Raw genomic sequence first — 21,482 nt, 5'->3', positions numbered from 1 at the left:
GACCGCTCCTGGACCACCAGGGACGTTTGGCAGGTCTTGGGGGGGTTGTAGTAAATTAAGTCGGCAGGTCTTGGGGGAGTCAGGAGGGGGGGGGGGGGGTGTTTGTTACATTTTTAATTTTTTTTTTTATATTCGCTCCATAAGACGCACATACATTTTCCCCCCACTTTTGGGGGGAAAAATGTGCGTCTTATGGAGCAAAAAATACAGTATATCATTGTTAGGTTTCTCCATTTTGTTAGAGGAACGGAATACAACAAAATATCAACTTTATAGTCCATACCACCCTGCACCGTCTCCTTTTCTCCGAGAAACATCGAGGGGCATACTTTTTAGCCATGTAGAAATGTTTTATTATGTCCACTAGAAGAGAGCGTGCATACTTTTATCTGCTTCTAAAGTGGGCAGTCCTGGGGATGTGGGGTGGAATCCCCGTTCCTACTTCAAGTCAGCTACTTTTTCACCTCCTCTCATCACGTAGGAGAAATATACACTAAACCCAAGATGGGATTTGCCAGATCCATTTTTCCAAAGTAAACGCCATAGGGTGTTTCTCTTTGAACATTAGCTCCACGCCCACAGGAACTATGTTTTCACGGTTGCATTTTTGCCCCCTGAATGAGATAAATATAGAAAGCTATTTAAAGAGAATAATACGATTCCCCGTACAACAGAAATGTAGCCTTGCCCGCAAAAGTTTCACCGTGAGGAATAAAAACAAACATCAAACATCAGGATTTATTTGCTAATTGCTCCTTTCGGTTGTTCCACTGTTGTTCTACCTCTCCCATTTCCTCCCAGTCATCTACTTATACCCGGAGGTAGATCACCATTTCGACAAAATCCATTTTTTGGACAGGATAACGGGGTAGTCGCACAAAGACCCGTTTGTAATGTCAAACCGTACCGTTTAACGTCCGGGTGGTTGCCTACCTCGGCACCGGTGATTGTCAGATATTTAATCCCTGTTAATGAGCACTAGCTCAAGTATCGCTTCCTCCCTCGTGGGCTCCATTACCATTAGGTTGAAGAGAGCCCCCTTGCTCTACCTCTGGTAGATTCCACAGAAGGGATTTTCCTGTCTACATCTGACAGGTTGTTGGAGATTTTTATCAACACTTCTCCCTTCTTTCCCACCTTTGACCACATCTGGTCTAGTTCCTCCATTTGAGTCTGAAGCCTGTAAACCACACCGATACAAATTGATGCACCATCGTAAACAAAAACTATTTATTACAAAATGACCATCTCTACCCCAAATTCCTTGCAAGTCAGTAGCTCGGATATTGTTTTGGACATAAGAAAGGACAGAAAAGAGGGAAGGAGTAGCTCTTTGGGATACAGCCATACCGGGCTATAACTGAATCGTGAGAATCCGTGAACCCCGTCTTCATAGCAGCAACGAGGTCCAATTCCGCCTCCACCGTTAGGGCCTGCGGGTCAGGGATTTTACTGCCTAAACTATGAGCATTTGTAATCATAGCTTTCCATTTTTGGGCCCTACGACACCGATGCACCTCTTACTAGAACCTGAGCTGCTCAATACAGAAACTACAAGCTAGCATAATATCTCACCTTAGTCACACATGCAGAAACCAAACAAACCCTCACCAAAATCAGATGAAGGAGACCAAAGTATAAACAGAAACGTGCAGACGTAATCGGAGCCAAAAACCACAAGCTACCCGTCCGTATATAATGCTATAATGAAAAAGCTAAGTCACCGTTCCACTTAACATATCATAGTAAAATCAGAACAATGAAAAATATATCCAATAATTAGAATCTGATATTTAAAACAACTTTATACACACACGAGCAATCCCTCTCCCCAAAAGATACAAACTGCAACAGTCTTTGTGTGACTGTGCAGCATCTCTCTCACACGGTTTCTTGCACGCTATTTGCTCACGGATACGTTCTCTCTCACACGCACACGTACGCCGTCGCTCGCTCTCTCCACATAACGTGCGGGCTGCGGGCAACTTTTGCTTTGGTGTGACGGAAAAAAGAAAGCAGAGTCGCTTACCTGGAACGGGTGTTCTCACGGGACAGCGGGACGGTAGTCCTCACATATGGGTGAGTAACGAGCCGAGGATGCCGGTGCAAAGCACCAAATGCACTCAAAGACGTGCAACGGGCACAACAACGGGGGTGGAATTTTGGTTAGGAGGGCATCCTGAAACCTGAACGGGTAGGTGGGAAGTTACACTGAAAACAAGTCACATCGAAAAGGCTGCCAGACAGGATTCCATCTTTGGCCGGTCTAATCTAAGCAATAGTGGGCTGCGAAGGTACGGACAGAACTCCAGGTAGCAGCCTTACAAATATCAGCAAGCGGCACCGAACGGAGGTGTGCTACCGTTGTCGCCATAGCCCCGACGGCGTCCTTTTACACGGTCTTGTAGCGGAATGCCCGCTTACTGGTAGCAAACACAAATGCAGACCGCCAACCGGGAGGAGAGGGTCTGCTTTCCCACGGGATTTTCCAATTTGATGGTATGGAAAGAAACAAACAATTGAGTGGATTTGCCGAGGGCCGACGTGCGATCCGGATAGAAGGCTAGAGCACGCTTGCGGTCCAAGGAACGCAGAGCCTGTTCTCCTCGGTTTGAATGGGGCCTGGGAAATAAGGTAGGTAGGATAATAGATTGGTTATTATGAAATTCCGAGACTACCTTCGGTCAAAATCGAGGGTGAGTGCGGAGCACTACCCTGTCATGCGGATTATTAGTGTAACTAATGCCTCTAATTCACTAACTCTGCGAGCGGATGCGATAGCGAGAAGGAAAACCACTTTCCACGTGAGATGACTGAGATCACGACAGAGGTTTCATGAGCCGCCCCAAAACTACATTAAGGTCCCAAGCAGAGGCCGGATAGCATAGTGAAGGTTTTAAGTGGAGCAAGCCTCCCATAAAGCGTGTTACTAAGGTTTGTGTCGAAATATAAACATCCCCCACGCCTTTATGAAACGAGGCTACCGCGCCGACGTGCACCCTGATGGAGAACCTTTTCAGGCCTGCCTCCGACAAGTGCCAGAGATGTTCCACGGTGACGTTTCTGGACTAAGTGAAGGGGTCTAAGGACATAGATGTACACCCTACTGTAAACCTCTTCCATTTGGAACGATAACACCTGCTCGTGGAAGGTTTTCGTGAAGCTTCCGGGACTCGGGACACCGAAAGGTTAAGAGGTTGGAGTATTAACCTTTCAACATCCAGGCAGTCAGAGACAGGGCCTGGAGGTTGGAGTGGCGCAGGCATTCGTCGTTCCGAGTTATCGCAAGCTGATCCGTCCCCAGAGGAATGTGGCGGCGTACCGATAAATCCTGGAGGATTGGAAACCACACCCGGCGTGGCCGGCGAGGGGCTGTCGGAATCATCATGCCCTTCTCCTTCCGTAACTTCACGAGAGTCTTTCATATGAGTGGAAGTGGAGGGTATGCGTAGAGGAGACCGCTGGCCCACGAGACGGCGAAAGCGTCTCTCGGTTGCGAGCGCGCGAGGGAGCAGAAGTTTTGTAGTTTGCGGTTGCGGACCGACGCGAAGAGAGCTACCCGAGGGTAACCCCGACGTTGGAATATCGTGTCCGCTACCGTGGGGTAGAGAGACCGCTCGTGCGGAAGAAACGTTCGACTCGACTCGTCCGCGGAAACGTTGTCCGCGCCCGGCAAATAGGCGACTGTGAGCCACATCGAGTGGGAAAGGGCCTACGCCCATATCTGTGCACCTTCCTGACACAGTAGGCAGGAGCCCGTTCCCCCTTGCTTCTTGATGTACCACATCGCCACCTGGTTGTCGGTTTGAATCGGGATGGTCTTGTTTGAAAGGCAATCTTGAAGGACTCTTGAGGGCATATCTGATTGCCCAAAGCTCCAGGAAATGTATCTGGTGTTTGCCTTCCTCTGGAGGCCAGGTTCCCCGAGTCTGCAGGTAGCCGACACGAGCACCACACCCCTAGGTTGGAGGCATCTGTCGTCAAGGTAAGTTGAGATTCTATAAGTTCTTCCATTTCAGGCTACAGTTAGATTGGAGTGTCGCATCCACCAGGCCAGCGATAGTCGGAGCCGTGTGGTAACGTGAACAGTGCTGGACATTGGCCGACGAGCTTGAACCCACCGGGATTTTAGAGTCCACCGCGTGACTCTCACGGCTAGGCGGGTCGTCGGCGTCACATGTACCGATGCCGTGTGGCCTAGCGGTATGAGGAAGTGACGAGCAGTTGAGGATACTAGAGTCTGTAAAAGATTCACCAGGAAGGCCAGGGCGAATGCCCAATCCTGATGAAGGAAAGCTTTCGCCTGTATGGTGTCTACGTCAGTCCCTATAGAAGAGAGTTCCATCCCAAACTCTATCTTGGATTTGGAACAGTCGATTCGAAACCCTAGGGAGATGAGGGTATGGAGAGAGAGACGCAAGAACGCCAACGGGGCTTGCCGAGTCGGGGCCCTTATCGACCGATCGTCGAGATAAGGGTAGACACGGACGCCCTGACTCCCGAGGAAGGCTGCGACTACCACGAAGCACCTGGCGATTACTCGTGGAGCAGACGCCGGGCTGAACGGCAGTACACGGTCCTGGAAATGACAAGGGCCGACCGGGAATCGCAGGAATTTGTGAGGAGATGGAATAATTGTTTTCTAGATCTCCGGGACGCATACACGGACACGTACACACGCACATCTCAATCTCCTTTTTGAACAAGAGGAAGTAGAGACCCCAAGGTTACCATCTTGAACTTCTCTCTTGGCACCCTAAACAAGTATCTGCAAAGGTCCGGGATCGGACCAACGCCACCTGACTTTTTTGGGATGAGGAAATACCGGGAATAGAATCCCTGCCCCCGTTGGGAGATGGGCACTGGTTCTATTGCCCGGGACCGGAGGAGGGTCGATACCTCCCGTTCCGGAAGAAGAGAGCGATCGGTTGATCCCCACGTCAGCCGAGGTGGGGAGTCCGCAGGTACGGTCGGTAAGTTACGGTTACCGCCTCGAGTGACTACCACGAGTACCCACCGATCGGTGGTGACTGTGCGCCGAGTGTCGGTGAAGTGGCACGACCGACCGCTGACCGGTACTGATGGAAGAGGAGGTTGGCCTATGCTCTCCAGGAAGGAGTCAAAACCCTGATGCTGGTCCTGGCTGAAGAGCAGGTTGGGTCTTCTGAGGTCAGGGCTGCCTGGACTGACCTTTTTGATAAGGCTCGGAAGGGCGACCTCGGGAAGCCGGAGGATAATACCTTCTCGGTTTGTAGGCCGGTCGCTTACCATCTCGCCTGAATGTCCTCTCTGAGGTGGACGAGAACTCAGCAGGCGCTGAAGAAAGTTGACGCGGCGTCTCGGGGTGGTCCCTGAGCTGCGCCACGGTCTCCTGATTTTTGTCTCCGAAGAGATTATCCCCGGCACGTGGCAGGTCGGCCGACCTGTCCCGTAACTCTGGTCTGAAGTCGGAGGATTTCAATCAGGACTACCTCGCGCCGATCCCCGCCGCGGACGCCCTAAAGGCGGTGTCAAATATGTCGTACGCGGCGCGGACCTCGTGCCTTTCTGAGCGAGAGTGTTTAGCTCATCCTGGAATTGGTCAGGTAAAGATACAGGATTTCTCTGAATCTTCTTATACTGGGGGTCAGGAACCTTTTTAACCGGTAGGAAGCAATGCAAGATTATAGGCATTGAGCCACAAAAGACCCATCTGCCTAAAGCATCAAGGGATTTCTGTTCCTTTCCTGGAGGTATGGAGGAATGAGGTTTGGAACATCGTGCCTTTTTCTGGGCTGATGCCACAACCACAGAGTGATGATCTAGTTCTGATCTTTGAAACCCAGGAGCTGACTGCACAAGATAGGTGGCATCTGTCTTACGGTTGACAGGTGGAACTGAACCCGGATGCTCCCGATTCCTCTTCAGCAGGTCTATGACGATTTCATGAATGGGAATTGACAAGATTTCCTTAGGAGCATCAAGAAACGAGCACTTCCAGTATCTTGTGCCTTGAATCTTCTGTCTGAAGCTGAAATGCAATTGTCTTAGACATTTCTTTAATTAAATTGATCAAGGACAGACCTTCGGGAGGAGAACGCCTTCTCTCTTCAAGAGGGGAGGGCTCTGAAGGCAGATCATCTGTATCCTGGGAAGGTTGATCCCCAGCTCCCTGAGGATCTTCAGAAGGGAGAAATGGTGTGAATCCTGAAGGACCAGGCCTAGGACTCGATGGCACCAGAGGCATCGAAGGAAGAGAACATACCGGTTGTTCTCGGTTCCAGCGGTAGAAGGGCACCGAGCAACAAATCCACTCTACCCGACAGCGGTGCGAGCGCCGTGGGAATCGGATCGGTGACTGGCATCGATGGAGGCCGGAAGCCCTGTAGTGTTTTACCGATGGCCTCTTGGATCATCCGATCCGATTCCTCGCGGAAGCCCGGCACCAAAGTAGGAGGCAGCGCCGGCATAACCGGAGGGTCCGCCGGTGAAAGTGGAACCACGGCTCCCTTACCCGCCTTCGTCGGTGAACGCCTCAGTGACCCGGTCACAGAGAAGGATGGAGCCTTCTCAGATTTATTTGTCGATGGCTCTGTCGATGCCTCGCCTGGTTTGGCGGACTGAGCCTTCCTATGCCGGTGTCGACACTTTTCACGATACTCTCCTCGGTCCTTCTCCTGAGGCGAGGAGGAAGAAGTCGACACCTTAGGAGTAGTCAAAGCCAGACGAACGGCACCGGTGTTTCGTTGCCGGCAAGAGGTCGAAGCGGTCGATGGAGTCGGGAGTTTTGAATGAAAAAGAAATTCGATCTTCTCTAAACGGGCTTTACGGCCCCTTTGGCGTCATTTGGGCACATTTGGTGAGAGTTTGTGTATTGTGCTCGGGGGCCGACCGTGATACCCTAACTCTGTCCGAGGACAATGTCCATCACAGACCCGCATAATCGGGACACTGACAAAAACCCGACGCCGTGACCTGGACAAACTTTTAGCCGCGGTGCGCTCGATGCCCGGTAAGCCCCGAAGGGGAAACTCGACGGGAATCGACCGCAACGAGGGTAAAACCTTACCTTTTGACCGCGGAGTCCAGATATCGATAGGGGGATCCCTATGCGGTATAGTTTTTGGTAAATTTTTTAAGAAGTTCCGTGAAGAAATATCTCAAGAGAGCTCCTTAACCCGCTTAGCCATTGCTGCGTGGAAAAAAAAAGACCAAAGGTGGACCCCTGCCGGATACAGGGTCAGTGCATTGCTGGCCATGCCCGGTAGGTGCCAGTCAAAGTTCTAGAAACTTTGACAAAAGTGTTCCGTGATTGGGCTCCATCCTCGTGTCACCCGTACGTGAGGACTACCATCCTCGCTTGTCCTGCGAGAAAGCCAGAGTCTTTCTGCAGTGCGGTCCTGACGCCGACAGCCTCCTCTCTTTGACCATAGGCCCGGCTGACAGCAGCCTCTTCTGTTCAAGCCGTGTGGACTAGCTGAGATCTGCCTCATTTCTTCAGCTGCATGGTCCAGCTGACAGCAACTTTTTCATTTCGGCTGCGTAGGGCCAGGCAATTCAGCAGCCTCTCTTCTACGGTGTAGACCTAGCCATTATAGCAACCTCTTCTCTTCGGGCCAAAGGGAGGAGGGACCCACCGGAGCGTAACGGCCTCGATGCCCTCAAACCATCCCTAATCCAGAGCGCAACAGTGCATCTGGAAAAGGGAATGACGAGTGAGCCGATCTATTTACACATGACACACATTTATTCAAGGTTGTTACGACGGCAGTGGATTGCCAGGAACTACAGAAGGACCTTGAGAGACTAGGGGACTGTCAACTGAATAGCTGATGAAATTTAAGGGGAAAAGTGCAGAGCGATGCACCTAGGGAAAATTAATCCCACCTACAGGTACACGATGCCGCGTTATGTATCGGGAGTCACTACACAGGAAAAGGACCTTATAGTCCTTGTGGACAATATTTTTTTACACTTACGCACCACTATTTTTATTTTGGGTCGTTCAATGCGGACTTTAAAATAACAAACAATGTAAAACACATTATTTGTGGGCATCGACAATACGTTTCCCTCTGATAAGTTCCCACAATGGGCCTACCAGGGCTGAAGTCAGTTTGAAAACAAGTCAAAAACAAAAAAAGGTTGGGGGGAAGGGCGGGGGGACGGAACGGGCCAAGGCAGCGTGGCTCGGCACCGGCTCCGTGCTCGCGAGGTGCACGATCGCGTACCCCCTCGCGCACGCCAACCCCCGATTTTATAACTCGCGTACGCGCGCACCCTTTTACGATCTACCCCGTCGTTTATTCTGCATTCTTTAAACCTACAAAAGTATGAGGGGTATAAAAAAAGTGGCGTAGCCCCAGCTGCCTCCGGATTTTCAAAGGGAAACTCCACAAAGAATTTCCCTATAAAAAATCACCTTAGAGGGGAGGGAAAATGGGGATAAAATTAGGTCAGATGATATACACGTAGAGGACTATCACTGTTACTTAGTGGAGCTACTTGTCCGAAAATCATTTTTCTCTTCAATTCTACCTAGAGCAACTACACACAAGGGTACATTCCAATATATAGCCTTTCCATAGAAGACTAAATGGTGCAATCAGCTTTATAAAAAAAAAAATTCCCTTCAGAACTCTGCTGCATATATTTAGTGGATAAAAGGGAGATTTTAATTCTCAATACCTTACACACTTAACACAATGTTTCAAAACATATTGTAAGAAACAAATATGAGCTATAAATATTTTACTTTGAACAACGTATTTGCACGTATATTTCTTATGAGGTAGCACGACTAACATGATATAATGGACTTAAAATAATTTTATTTTTAAATGTCCACAAAGATCTCCTACGATTTATTATTTGTTTACTATCACCAAATGCACAATAATGCTAACAAAAAAAGAAATATTTTATAACTGCAATATTGTCAGTTGTAGCTGTTTGAAATTTTCATCAATTAAAAGTTACAAAAAAAAACTCTTACTTGAACCCAGTTCATCATCCATTTCTTCATCTTCTGTGTCCAATTCTTCTCTATCGTCTTCACTTTCAACATCTTCATCTTCATCGACCCAACGACCCGGAAGCAAACCAGCTGCATCATATGAATTACATAGGGGACCCACTATGTGAGTAATAAAAGATTCCTGAAGTTTTGCCAATTGAGGAGAAGAACGATCCATGAAAGGGCTTATAGGTAAGCCAAGGCTTGCTTCTTCGTCTCCCTTCAAATATTTTTAAGGAAAAGAAATACGTTTTTTTAGACCATATCAAATTATAGTTGCCAAATCTATTGTTTATACAAAGTGGAATGGAAATGCTGTCAGTTCCATGTAGTCTTTTTAAAAAAAAAAAAGACTTTCGATAGGAACTATTCCATGATGCATCTTTGCTGAACAGAATTCTGGATTTCTATAACTAAAAATATGCAGGACAGAAGAAATACAATAGGATATTTCAATAGCTAGCCAATATCGGTTGCTTCTTTCATAGACACTATAGTTGACCTACATTTTTTAAACTGGATCGAGAGGCATCTCGGGAACAAAAGGCAAATAAAGATTCCTATATATTCAGTGACAGAAACAAGGCATTGCTTTCTATAAATGAGAAAAAATTTATAGCTATATAAATAGTGCACATACCTGTTCATAAAATTCATTCACAATGCCTTCTGTCCATTTCAAGTGCAAATCTCTACCTTTGGCTGGACCATTGATATCTGCCAGCTTAATGCATACTTGACATACCAGAAGGCGATCATTCTCATTGTTCCACTCAACGCCATGGCTATTTACATCACTAACCTGATAAGCAGAAGATAAACAAGAAGGTAGCTTATACTTTAAACATTTAAATTATTAATATTGTTTAATATTAATGTTAAAGTGAAAAATACAAATATGGAGTCAGTCATTCATTTAAATATTTTTAGTGTTATTGCATATTCAAGGTGGATATCCCAAAAACCAGGACTGTTTCTGGCTCTTGAGGATCACAGTTGGCCACCACCCCCTGTACTATAGTTTGTTTTTTTTCCCCAGAGTCTGTGTCTATATAACCCTATATAAATTACTATGCAGATGCAAAAACACCATCACGCTGTTAGGAGAAATTGTAAAGGCTCCGTAATACACACTCCACACCTCTTTACCCCATGACATTGTGAATATCCTCAGGAGATGATGCACTGCAATAGTGCAATGCCTATGAAGTATTTTACCTAAGAATGGTTTTTATCAATAAATTTTGCTCCATTGTTAACCTGCCCAATCAGACAAAAATTCAGAGTAATTAAAACACATAATTGAAGAGCAAGTTTGTGGGTTAATTACAGCTTTTCTTTTGCAAAATAATTGAACTTGCTATCTCTCTTTTCTGAGTCTATCGCTACATAATACTTTTGGATTTCCCACATTTTAAAACTAGTACAAAGCAAAATATGAATATAATTATGCATTTTGTGATTTTCTACAAATACTGAAAAACCCCCAGAGAAGTAAGGCCCATGTTTTGAGACTTCAGCTTTCCTAAGTAAGGCACATAACAGCAGGTTGTTTGCACCTGTTAGTATGTTACAGCATCTCATTCTATTTACTATAAAATATGTTCCAGAGAACTGCTGATAGTCGCCTAAAATATTTAGAATTTAAATAGCACATCAATTAACTATTCACTACTAGAAAAAAGGTAAAAGTGCTGGCCCGGTGCTATATGGAGGACCTGTTTCATTCCTGAAGTTAGTTCTCCATGCCAGTGGATGCTCTACAGACAGTATTCATAGCCCTTATGGGAGGAGTCTCAGTCTGATACCTAGAAGTTAGACCTCGAGACCATGACTGCATGGTTACAGAGGGACCTTGATAATCACTGTAAAGGCTGAGTGAGTTGAAGAGAGAATATAAAAGAGAGGGGGAAAAAAATCCCTGGGTAATTGTGAATAGCTCTTTGCTTCAACAGCAGGGGAAAAAGTCTGATACTTCACTTTCAACGCATAGCCAGCTTTGCCCCTGCCGTTGAAGCAGAGAGCTATGTAGAAAAGAGGATAGCAAATGTTGCTTACCTGATGTAACAGGTGTTCTCACAGGACAGCAGGATGTTAGTCCTCACAAATGGGTGACATCGAGGATGGAGCCCTGTACGGAAAACTTTTCTGTCAAAGTTTCAACAAGCTTTGACTGACACTGGCACACTGGGTGCACTGAGCATGCCCAGCCTGCAATTATCCCTGTGAGCCACAGGTGTCTCCCTCAGTCTCGTCTTATAGCTAAAAAGCGCAAGCGAAACTAAAATAAAAGTATACAGACCCAACTCCGCGGGGGTGGCGGGCGGGTTTCGTGAGGACTAACATCCTGCTGTCCTGTGAGAACACCTGTTACATCAGGTAAGCAACATTTGCTTTCTCACAGGACAAGCAGGATGGTAGTCCTCACAAATGGGTGAGTACCGAGCTGAGGATGCCCGGGAATGCACCAGATACACCGCAGATGCGCAAAGGCGTAACGACTGAGGTGGAAATGGGAACGGAGGGCATCCGCAACACCATAATGGGTTCGTGGAAGGATGTTGGGTAGTGAATTGAAAAAAGTAAGAGTAGGCGGACTGGCCAAACATGGAGCATGCCGGCTAGTCAAATGTAAGCAATAATAGGCTGCGAAGGTATGGAGAGGACTCCAGGCTGCAACCTGATAAAAAAAGTACAAGCAGCAGTAACCAAAGGGAAGCTGTTAAGGCTAAGACGGACACAACAGCATGTGGATACCCACAGTGTTGTAGTGAAATGTCTGCTTGTTGGTAGGAAAGGAAATATAGACCACTTAATCAGAAGGATTAGGTCTGTGTGGCCACTGGAAGTAGCAGCTTGACCCTTGCATGAAGGAAAGAGTCAAGTGGAATTCACATGGAATGCAGTGCAATGTAGATAGAATGTAAGCGCAGCATTACTGTCCAGGAATGTGGAAAACCCAGTCTCTCCCTAGGGCGAGAGAGAGAGGTTAGGAAAAATTAATAGAGTATTTCCTGAGGAAAGGAGATACAACATCTACCTGAAAAGGATAGAAAGTTGAATGCGTAGAACTACTCAGTGGCAGAGGAACGGAGTCAGGTGAGTATGGAAAGAGTGCATAACTCACGGTCCCTGCTGGCAGGAATGACATTAAGAGGGAAAGAAGTTCCCTTGCCAAACTGTGGAAGAGAGGAATGGAAAGGCTCAAACGTAGAATGTATGAGACTTATAAGGAGAATATATATGTTCATTCCGTGATTAGAGAAATAGAGGCGGCTTGATCAGTGGATAATCCATGGTAAGCCGACTCAGAGAGGATTACCGAAAACGGGAACCCAACTCCCAAAACGATACACCTCCTAAGAGAAAGGTGTATCTATGTGGAGGATGTCTGGAGAACAGAATCCGAGGGAGTAAGAAAAAATGGTGGAAAAGTAAAAGGGGTAATACCTCTTTTTTTTTTTTTTTTTAGCGTCAGGAGGTAAAGCCTGCCATATTAAACGGCAAGATTTATGTTTAGAAGGTTTTGTGACGCTACCAGAACCTAAGAACATCAGTAAGTCTATGATTTGGGACTGACTGGTGAGAGAATAAAAGGTTACTGATATGATGGATTGAGAAGTATGGGAAAGCATACTGATCTCAGTCAGGGAGTGGGGAAAAGAATACTGAACCCCATCCCAGTTCAACATTAGAAGAATGCTGGCTACGAGAGGCAGCAGAAGAGATATATTGAAGAGGCCTTTGATGGAAGAAAAGGCATCTAAGGGAACGCATAGGAAACATGTGCAGGGAGCAGAACCTGTGCATCGTATGGAATGATGCAGACGCCGAGGAAAGTTTAGTTAAACTCAGCGTTAAAAGATTTGCCCTGTACACATGTAATTGAGACCATTCGAGAGGATAGAACCTACGTGGAGAAGGTCTGATAGAGCGTTCATTAAATCTCTTAGATATGTGGCCCAAGGACGCATGAAGTGAACAAGGGCCAAGGGTAGAGCTGCGCAGCTGTCTAGCAGAGCAGCTAAGAGGTAATGCGTGCTTATGAGTTGGAAAGCACATTGTCCCTATGCTGTCTGTCTGTATGCACAAAGAATTGTTGCAAAAGCAGTATTGGAAGGCATAAGGGCATAACTCATGGGTGCAACGTCCAGGAAGTTTATGAGAAACTATGCTGGAGTGCAATAGATGCATAATGGGTTGACAGCTTTCAGGAGAAACTTTATAACCCTAAGGAATTGCGAGCATGAGTCGAAGGAGACTAGGTCCTAGTTTGAACTGGGATAAGAATCAGGGACGAAAGCAATGAAACCACTTAGGTCCATTGAGTATAGAATGTCACTGAATATAACCCATAGCAGTTTTGAATTATGAGAAAAATGCATAGTGGGAAGAAACCCCATAGCCCAACCATGAAAAGTTGAAAGGCTGAGGTTATGGAAAATATGCGCAGGGACATATAACAATGTATCAGAATGTCTGTGCGCATGCTGGACAAGAGGGTCTTAAGACTGTGGTGTCCAGAAGTGTTACAGAAGGGATTTATGGCAGCGACAGTAATCCCAGTTAGTAAATGTATAGTGAGTCCTGAAAAAAGTGAGAGCTCCTTGCATGTACTGAAAGTGGTTAGCAGTAATCTATGCAAGGAAAGTGAATGATGTTACACTCCGCAGAGAAAACAGCATTCACCAACAGTGATGCAAGAGACAGTTCACTTACCGAAGCTGGTGCCAGCAGCAGAGCTTGGGGTTGTAATGTTGACTCACCATAAAGCACATAGAAACATTAAAATAATGTACTTACTGCAGTATGGAGTGATGGTAACCAAAGATACCATTGTACCTGTGACGTCTAAAGAAAGTTGGATTTTCTTAGGTCCAGGATGTGCGGAGAGTAACTATTTTCTGTTAAAAGAAAGAATAGTGCAATTAAAACTCCCCAACCCCCCTCCCTTCTCCCCTCTGCACTTCGTAGTGCCTGGGGGAGTGTACCGGGACTTTGGTACAAGGTGGGGTGGCCGCTCTGATATCTGACCAGATGGGAGACCAGGAGGTGTCCCAATGGAGGATATCATGTAGGCTCCTGCAGGTGTGTGAGCGGTAAGTGGTACCCGCATTTCTGTATGCTGTACAAGGAGACACTGAGGCCATGTGGCCAGGCCTCAAGGTGGACTTGTACATGGGGCAATGGTTGCTGAATCTCATGTTTAGCAGATCAGCCAATGCAGCTGGACCTTGGTTGGGAGGGAACCAAGAGTCAGAGCATTGGTCGGCACAGGGACTTGTTACTGACAAGAGAAGAAGCCCTGCTGCAATCCCAAGAAGATAGAGGGGTTCTCCTGATATTGTGGCTAACATAGCTAACATAGCGATATGTGACACTAATACAGTTCTAAAAGGCACATGACCCAGAACTTTTCGAACCACGGTCCGAATGGGAGAACACAACTCTATGGGAATGCCGCCGAAGCGGGTACTTACCATCCGACGTGGATCGCCGCAAGACGAGCCGGTGAAGATTGTTGACTCCGACGGTCTCCGGAGTCCTCGAGGGTAAGGCCGGGGACGTAAATGTCCATCTCGCTCTGAAAACCGGTATGGTGGCACAGGTACAGAGGACACAGGCCAGGCGTGAGTGGCGTTTAGACTGCTAAGTGTAACAGATGGCCATAGTCCCACACCACTTGACGGTGGGGCACGCCAGGAACAGAGGAGCCCTAACGGAACTCATGTTCCCTTCCCTCGTCACAGCGGCTCGATGTGTCGTGACGCCAATGCAGAAGCTGTCGGACCTGGATCCGGAAGTTCTGGATCACCAAGGACTGCCAAAACTGTAGGAACAGTGCTGATGGCAGTGGTGATGTCGCTCTGCCCGAGCGTTGTCCAGCCTGGAGAAGGATGGCACCGATGTGCTGGATGGCGTCAGCGGCGGACGATCACGATGTCGGCGATGATGGGTGCCACGGTGCTCGGCCCGGTCTTTCCCCAGCACCGAGATGGAAGCCCTCGTCGTCCTGGAAGGCGATCGATGACGAACTGTCAGCACGCCTGCTCTGCTCCTGACACAATGGAGTGTCTTAAGCTAATACGGGGCTTAAAAAAGAACCCAAAGCGTGGAGCAATGTGAGGAGGCGAGGGTATTATGTGGCGGTGCTATGTCGGTATTGACGATATTGAAGGCAACCTAAGGGGCTTCGAGGATATCATCAAAATGGGTATGAAAAATCGTCGATGACTGGCCAGGAGAATGATGACAGTGACGGGCACTGACAGCAGTGGCATAGGTATCTTTGAAACGATGTGGAATCGAATAATCGAAAAACATTGCCGTTATTGAAAAAGATACCGGCATCGACTGAGTCGAAGTCGAATCAATAGGGCGTCAAGGACACCGAAGGAAAACGGAGGTGTCGAGGGCATCGATGCATGGAGGCGGGCATTTATGCCGTTTGTGGCATGGCCACGGGCATCAACTATAGGGCCACAGACGTTGACGGTATCGATTTGGACAGACTCAGATTTCCAAGTGTACATGGCATCGGTGCCCCAGACACGTGTGTCGGTGGCATCGATATGGACACGTATGGAATCGATGGCATGGATCTCCCAGTCGATGAATTCCATCCCGGCATCAACGCCAGTCCTGGAATCGGCATGGGCATCGATGCCAGCCATAAGGCTGGCATTGGCATCAACGCCCATCCACGGAATCGAGCCGGCATGGATACCCACCGATGGGACCCACCTGGGCATCGAATTTCACCGATGGGAGCAGCCTGGCATCGACTGCCCTCGATGGATGCATTCTAACATAGATGCCCATGGATGAAACACCTGGGCATCGGTGTCCATCGATGCAAAAGGACCTGGCACCGATGCCATCGACGGACGGCCATCCGGCACCAATGCCATCGACGGACAAGCCATCCGGCACCGATGTCCATCGATGGGGACCATCCGGCACCGATGTCCACCGATGGGGACCATCCGGCATCGATGCCCACCGACGATTCGATGTGGCACCGATGCCCACCGATGGAAAAGGGCTGGACATCGGTGGGGAGGATGGGGCATCGATGGCATCCCCAAAAGGGGGGGTGGCACCGATGAAGTGACCCTGGGATCGTTAAAAAGTGTCTCGGGCAGCGGTGGCGGCGACCCGAGTATGCATGGCAGTGACTAACAGCGTGTGCGTCAATGGCATGCATCCGGGTAGGGACGGCACCGAGGAAGCCCAAGGAAAAAAACAGTGCGTAGGAGGAAAAAGCCTGGTAGCACTGAAAAGCAAAAAACATGGATAAAGGCATCAGGGCACCGTGGGGGGAGGGGCGCTGATGACATATAAAAGCCCAGGGCGGTTTAGGAGGGTCCCGGTGTAGCGATAGGGTATCGACTGCGTGAGGGTACCAGGGAACGAAGGACTTGAAGCTACAGTGGTCCTAAAGTTAAGGAAAAAATCCCTACCCCACTAGCATAAGCAAGCAGAGTGTCACAGAGATACTCGCAAGCTGTTTAAAGCTAACTGAAAAATGGGGGAAGGGAAGGCTTCAGTCAGTTAACAGCCTTAAGATAGTGACAGAAACCGACCGAAAAATAAGAATTAGTACTCACCGAGCGTCGTAAAAACGTACGCGGAGGGAGACCTGTGTAGGGAAAAGTGTTTTTTGAAGTGAAAAGTTAAGTGTTTCCATGAGGTAATTAGTTAAAAAATCCTCACAGAGCTCCAACCGCTATGCTGACTGCAGAGCGGAAAAAAGAAGACTGAAAGAGACACCTGTGGCTCACAGGGATAATTGCAGGCTGGGCATGCTCAGTGCACCCAGTGTGCCAGTGTCAGTCAAAGCTTGTTGAAACTTTGACAGAAAAGTTTTCCGTACAGGGCTCCATCCTGATGATGTCACCCATTTGTGAGGACTACCATCCTGCTTGTCCTGTGAGAACTATATATAGACAACAACCAACAAGGACTGAATTACATAGTCAAGTAAAAAAAAGCATGGGTGTAGCTTGCTTATTGAGGCGGTTACTACCCCTAACTATGCTACAAATTCAATTAGATGCAGACTGGATGGGCCGTTTGGTCTTCTTCTGCTGTCATTTCTATGTTTCTATATGAATAAAGGTTCACGGTAACAGATCCCATTCCGGATTCTGAGTTAACTGAGAGCCTAAAGAAGACTAAATCGTTTTCTTTTTTTTTGGCTTGACAGTGAACTAGTAGCTTGCTTAACAAACCTTGGCATTAAACTCAGCAAGGAAATCAAAATGCTTCTTGAGATCTGTAGCAAGAATGGCTTCAATTACTAAAAACCGAAAGCGTTTGAACTCAACGTGATCCAAATGAGTGAGAAAGTTATATTCTGGCTCGGAAAGGAAGAGATTCCACGCAGAAGCTGCATGATGATTTTCTAGGACAGATCGGTCATTATACAGCACAGCCTACAAAAAAAATATAAAATATATATCAAAACACAAGACAAGGTATGTGCGTTTTTAGTCACGTCGAACTGAAAACGTATTATGTGGAAAACCATGCGCAATTACCCACAGCAAGTTTTGCGCTACTTTTTAACTTAAAGCGCACATGAAGGTTAGTAGTTACACTTTTTCCCAGATGTTTACAACGTGCACAAGGAAACATAGCGGTACAGTGCGCTTTGTTAGCCCAGGTTTGGATGCGCGTTTGACGCGCTAGCTTTACCCCTTATTCGGTCGAAAACGCGCGTCCGACCCTCCCCGAACCTAATATGGCCCACGACATGCAAACGCATGTTCGTGGCCCTATTAGTTATTCCCACGCGATACAGAAAGTAAAATGTGCAGCCAAGCCACACATTTTACTTTCAGAAATTAGCACCTACCCAAAGGTAGGCGTTAATTTCGGCCGGCACCTGGGAACTGAACAGAATAGCAGAAAAAACTGCTTTTATGTACACCCTTCGACTTTAATATCGCTATGATATTAAGTCGGAGGCCGAAAAAGTAAAAATTAAAAACAAATATTTTTAAGAATAGGCCCGCGGGCCAGAAGACGGGCGAGCGATTTTGCCGATGTCCATTTTCCAAACCCGCGGCTGTCGGCGGGTTTGAGAACCGATGCCAGAAAATTTGAGCGTCTGCGTCAAACCCGCCGACAGCCGGCGCTCCCGTCAAAAAGGAGGCGCTAGGGATGCGCTAGTGTCCTTAGCGCCTCCTTTTACCGTGGGCCCTAATTTGCATAGGCCACCCTCCTGAATCTCGCGCCCGCACTTTTTTCTGTATCATGCAAGTAACATATCCATAATATGAATGTTTCCATATGAAGAAAAAATTGGTAGATATCTGTCCTAAAGTTAGTCTGGATACATATGATTTTTATTGAACCTTTTATTCTTCTCTATTTCATGATAATAGACTAGGTATGGTTAAGCGGTGTTTGGGTGGATTCTTGGGTACTGTGGCAGAGTTTAATAAAAGAACTAAACATCTTGTAGTGTACCACCAGAGGTGGCAGTAGTGAGGTAGTCTGGAAGTAGCAGTCTCAGGACCCTCGGCAGAGGGGACCCTTCTCACCCTGTTGCTATAGGGGAAATCCGGTGCAGGTTTCCCAGCAAGGTAGTACTGTGGATGAGATAGATTGAGGGTTAGATTACTCACTAGTTGGTTGCTGTTGGTATGCGATTCCACCGAGTTGAAGAAATTAGGTAGCGGCACCGAGGCAGGGAGAGCAGGCCCTCGAGGAGCGGGTACCCAGGTTAGCGATACCCCAAAGGGCAGAGAGACGGCTTCCGGCGGCAGCACGGAAGCGGCAGAGTAGCTTAGAACCGGCCGAAACCAATCCTTTGAGAACTCAACGAGGTTGCGACTTAGTACGGGCTATATACCCGGATGGCGTGACATCGGTAGAGGGGAACGCCCCCGAGGTTCGCGCCAAAGCTGGAATAAAGACATGGGTGGGGTGCGCGCGCGCACCCTAGTAGACAGCACCGTAGCCGTTCCGGGGACGCCGGAGAGGTCGGCTCGTAGACGTGACGGCAGCCTTTTTCCCCGAGGGATGCGGGAGGAGCCGTGAACGAGGTGAGGCAAACGGGGCGAAGCCGTCTAGCACCGATGGACGCGACAAGACTCTTCTACTATATATTCATTAAGAAAAATTTTGGAAGAAAGCTTGAACATTGTTTAATAATAAGTTGAATCTCAATTACTATTCATGTGTAAATTTTGTTCTAATGCCATACACTTATACTCAATGATTGAACGCTTTGAAACAAATAGAAAGCCTAGGTCTTTATTGAGTTCTTTTTGTCACATTATGAGCCATAAAATTATATTGCCTTTTATGATTCACTTATAGAATAGCGTGGCCATCATATCTTCCGGTAATGGCCCTATAAATAGTCCCTGGGCACCGAAAGCTCAGATGAGCCTTCTGCTAGAATCTGCATTTTCAGCAATCTCTCTCCGCCACTGTGTCCAACTGAGTTCCCCGATAGTCCAGAGTTTGTAAGAGAACCAAATGGCTCGTTGCTAGGTTCACCACCCATTCTAGAGACTTCAAACTCATCAGTACCTTTTGCCCTGATTGTCGACAGAGGTAATCTGATTTGGCACAAAGGAGCCGGTCGTCCAGATACGGATACACCAACACATCCTCCTTTTGCAATGTGGCCGCCCCAACCGCTATCACCTTAGTGAAGGTACATGGAGCTGTAGCCAGCTGAAGGGAAGAGCTCAAAAGTGAAAATGTTCCCTTAGGAATCTCTGGTGCTCTGGCCTGAAGGCTAAGGTTCACGGTCCTATGTGCAGAAAAGCCTCTATCGAGGCGAGATGTCAAGAACTCTTCCTCGTGTATCGCCGCTACGAGGGACCGCAGAGTTTCCGTACGGAAATGGGGAACCGCGAGAGCCGAATTTACCTTCTTTATATCCAATATCTCGTGATTTGGATAGGGGGGAAAATTTACAGGGCGCTTAACTTAAAACTCACCTCCGGCCACACTAAGCGTGTTCAGGGTCTGCAAACAAATTCAGCAACACTGCTCACAAATTCGGCAAGACTGCTCAGATTTTTTATTTTTTCACAGAGATGAGTCCAAAGCGGCTCTTATTCATATGCAATGTCTCCCTCTTCTAGGAGGTGAAAAAGTCAATGCCCCATCTGAATCCTCTGACGACTCCTTATCCACACCCCCTTGAACATTACCAGGGACAGCCTCCCTGCGGCATTTGCCCACCATGACAAGTCCCAAGCATGCGATCGCTACATAGTAGGTTGCTTCGCCTTCGCCGGGCGCCCCTGCAGAAAGGTCTGCAGGCCCTGGAAACATTCCACGCAGAAGGATAGATCTACACCAGAGCCCATAGGCCCAACCTTGCTCTCTCCAACCTCTCTCGGGGAAACTCCTGCCCTCGGGAACAAGGGAGGAGAACTTAATATTATTTCGCCTCACACTCCACTCCCCTCCCCTCCAGAGACAACACAGGCCAAGAGGGATATCCCAACATGGGCAAAAGCTGTAGTCTAATCCTTTAGATGCTCAAAACAGTGCCGATACAAACGAAGAGAGAGTGAGGACTTAATTGCTATCCGATGGCAAGCCTTACAGATAGCAAGACGCTTTGACTTCTTCATCCCCTCCGCCTAGCTCTCCTGAACTTCAGTTCTAGGTGGCCTCCTACGTACAAACCGATGCCACCCAGGCATACACGCGTACCCCTTCGTGACGTGCGCCGATATGCGCTCCAGACTAGGCCGCGGTCACATGCGCACGAGTAGACGCGCAAATACCCGCTAGTATAGGCCACGGTCGTACGTGCACAAATACGCGCTCAAGTTTAAGTCGCGGTCTTATGCGCACTCAAGTCTAGGTTGCGAACATACACGCTCAAATCTAGGCCACGGCCTTACGCGCACAGGTCCCCGTGCGTACGACCTCCACGCGGCGAGAATGTGCGCGGATGCCTACGCATCCCCAGATGTCCACCCCTCGTACCTCTGGACCGTGGCCTACCTCGCGGCTAAGCAAAGCCTGCCTGCACCTTCAGGACGTTTAGACCCAGATCTATTTAACATCCAGCACCGAAAATCATCCACCTGAAGAGCTTCGCGATAGCTCAGGCCTCTTGACCGGCCGAGAATCCACGGAAACTGGGATAGAGAGCCAGCAGCCCGCTAAACGTGTTTTGCAAATAAGCTCATTAAAACTGCCAGAAGACCTACTCAGTGCAAGTGCCTCTCTGCACCTCTGCAGGACAAGGAACTGCCAGAGATAGTCGAGGGGAGGGGGGATTCCCCCATCTCTCCCGCAGATGTCGCTAGGGAACCTAAAATTGGCTGCCGTTTCCACACTGACGGGAAAAGCCTCAGCACTAGACCTCGTTACCCACGAGGCTTGCTCTACCGGTGCGGTCATGCTCGATGTACACCCCCCCGAACACCATGCTGCTTTTGCCCCAGGCGCAGGCAGTTCCTCCCCATAGACACGGCACCGTCGCCACCTGAACGGCAAG

At 48.0% G+C, this 21,482-nt stretch overlaps 1 protein-coding gene across 2 annotated transcripts in view; it reads right to left on the bottom strand.

Annotated features, from left to right (window-relative positions):
- PDE3B (phosphodiesterase 3B) overlaps window positions 1-21,482 on the bottom strand; it is a 429,076-nt gene that overhangs the window by 2,925 nt on the left and 404,669 nt on the right. The window contains exons 13-15 of one of the 2 annotated variants that reach the window (XM_029582157.1): window positions 17,230-17,433; window positions 9,636-9,797; window positions 8,975-9,215 (exon numbers count right to left, since the gene is read on the bottom strand). In XM_029582157.1, the coding sequence (XP_029438017.1) occupies window positions 8,975-9,215; window positions 9,636-9,797; window positions 17,230-17,433 (607 nt within the window). The remainder of the gene's footprint in view (window positions 1-8,974; window positions 9,216-9,635; window positions 9,798-17,229; window positions 17,434-21,482) is intronic. The other variant, XM_029582158.1, reaches the window with a different exon arrangement.

This window comes from Rhinatrema bivittatum, chromosome 17 (assembly GCF_901001135.1).
Source record: "Rhinatrema bivittatum chromosome 17, aRhiBiv1.1, whole genome shotgun sequence".
Classification (NCBI taxonomy): Eukaryota; Metazoa; Chordata; class Amphibia; order Gymnophiona; family Rhinatrematidae; genus Rhinatrema; species Rhinatrema bivittatum.
Note: the sequence above shows the minus strand (reverse complement) of the source record. Positions and strands in the feature narration are given on the sequence as shown.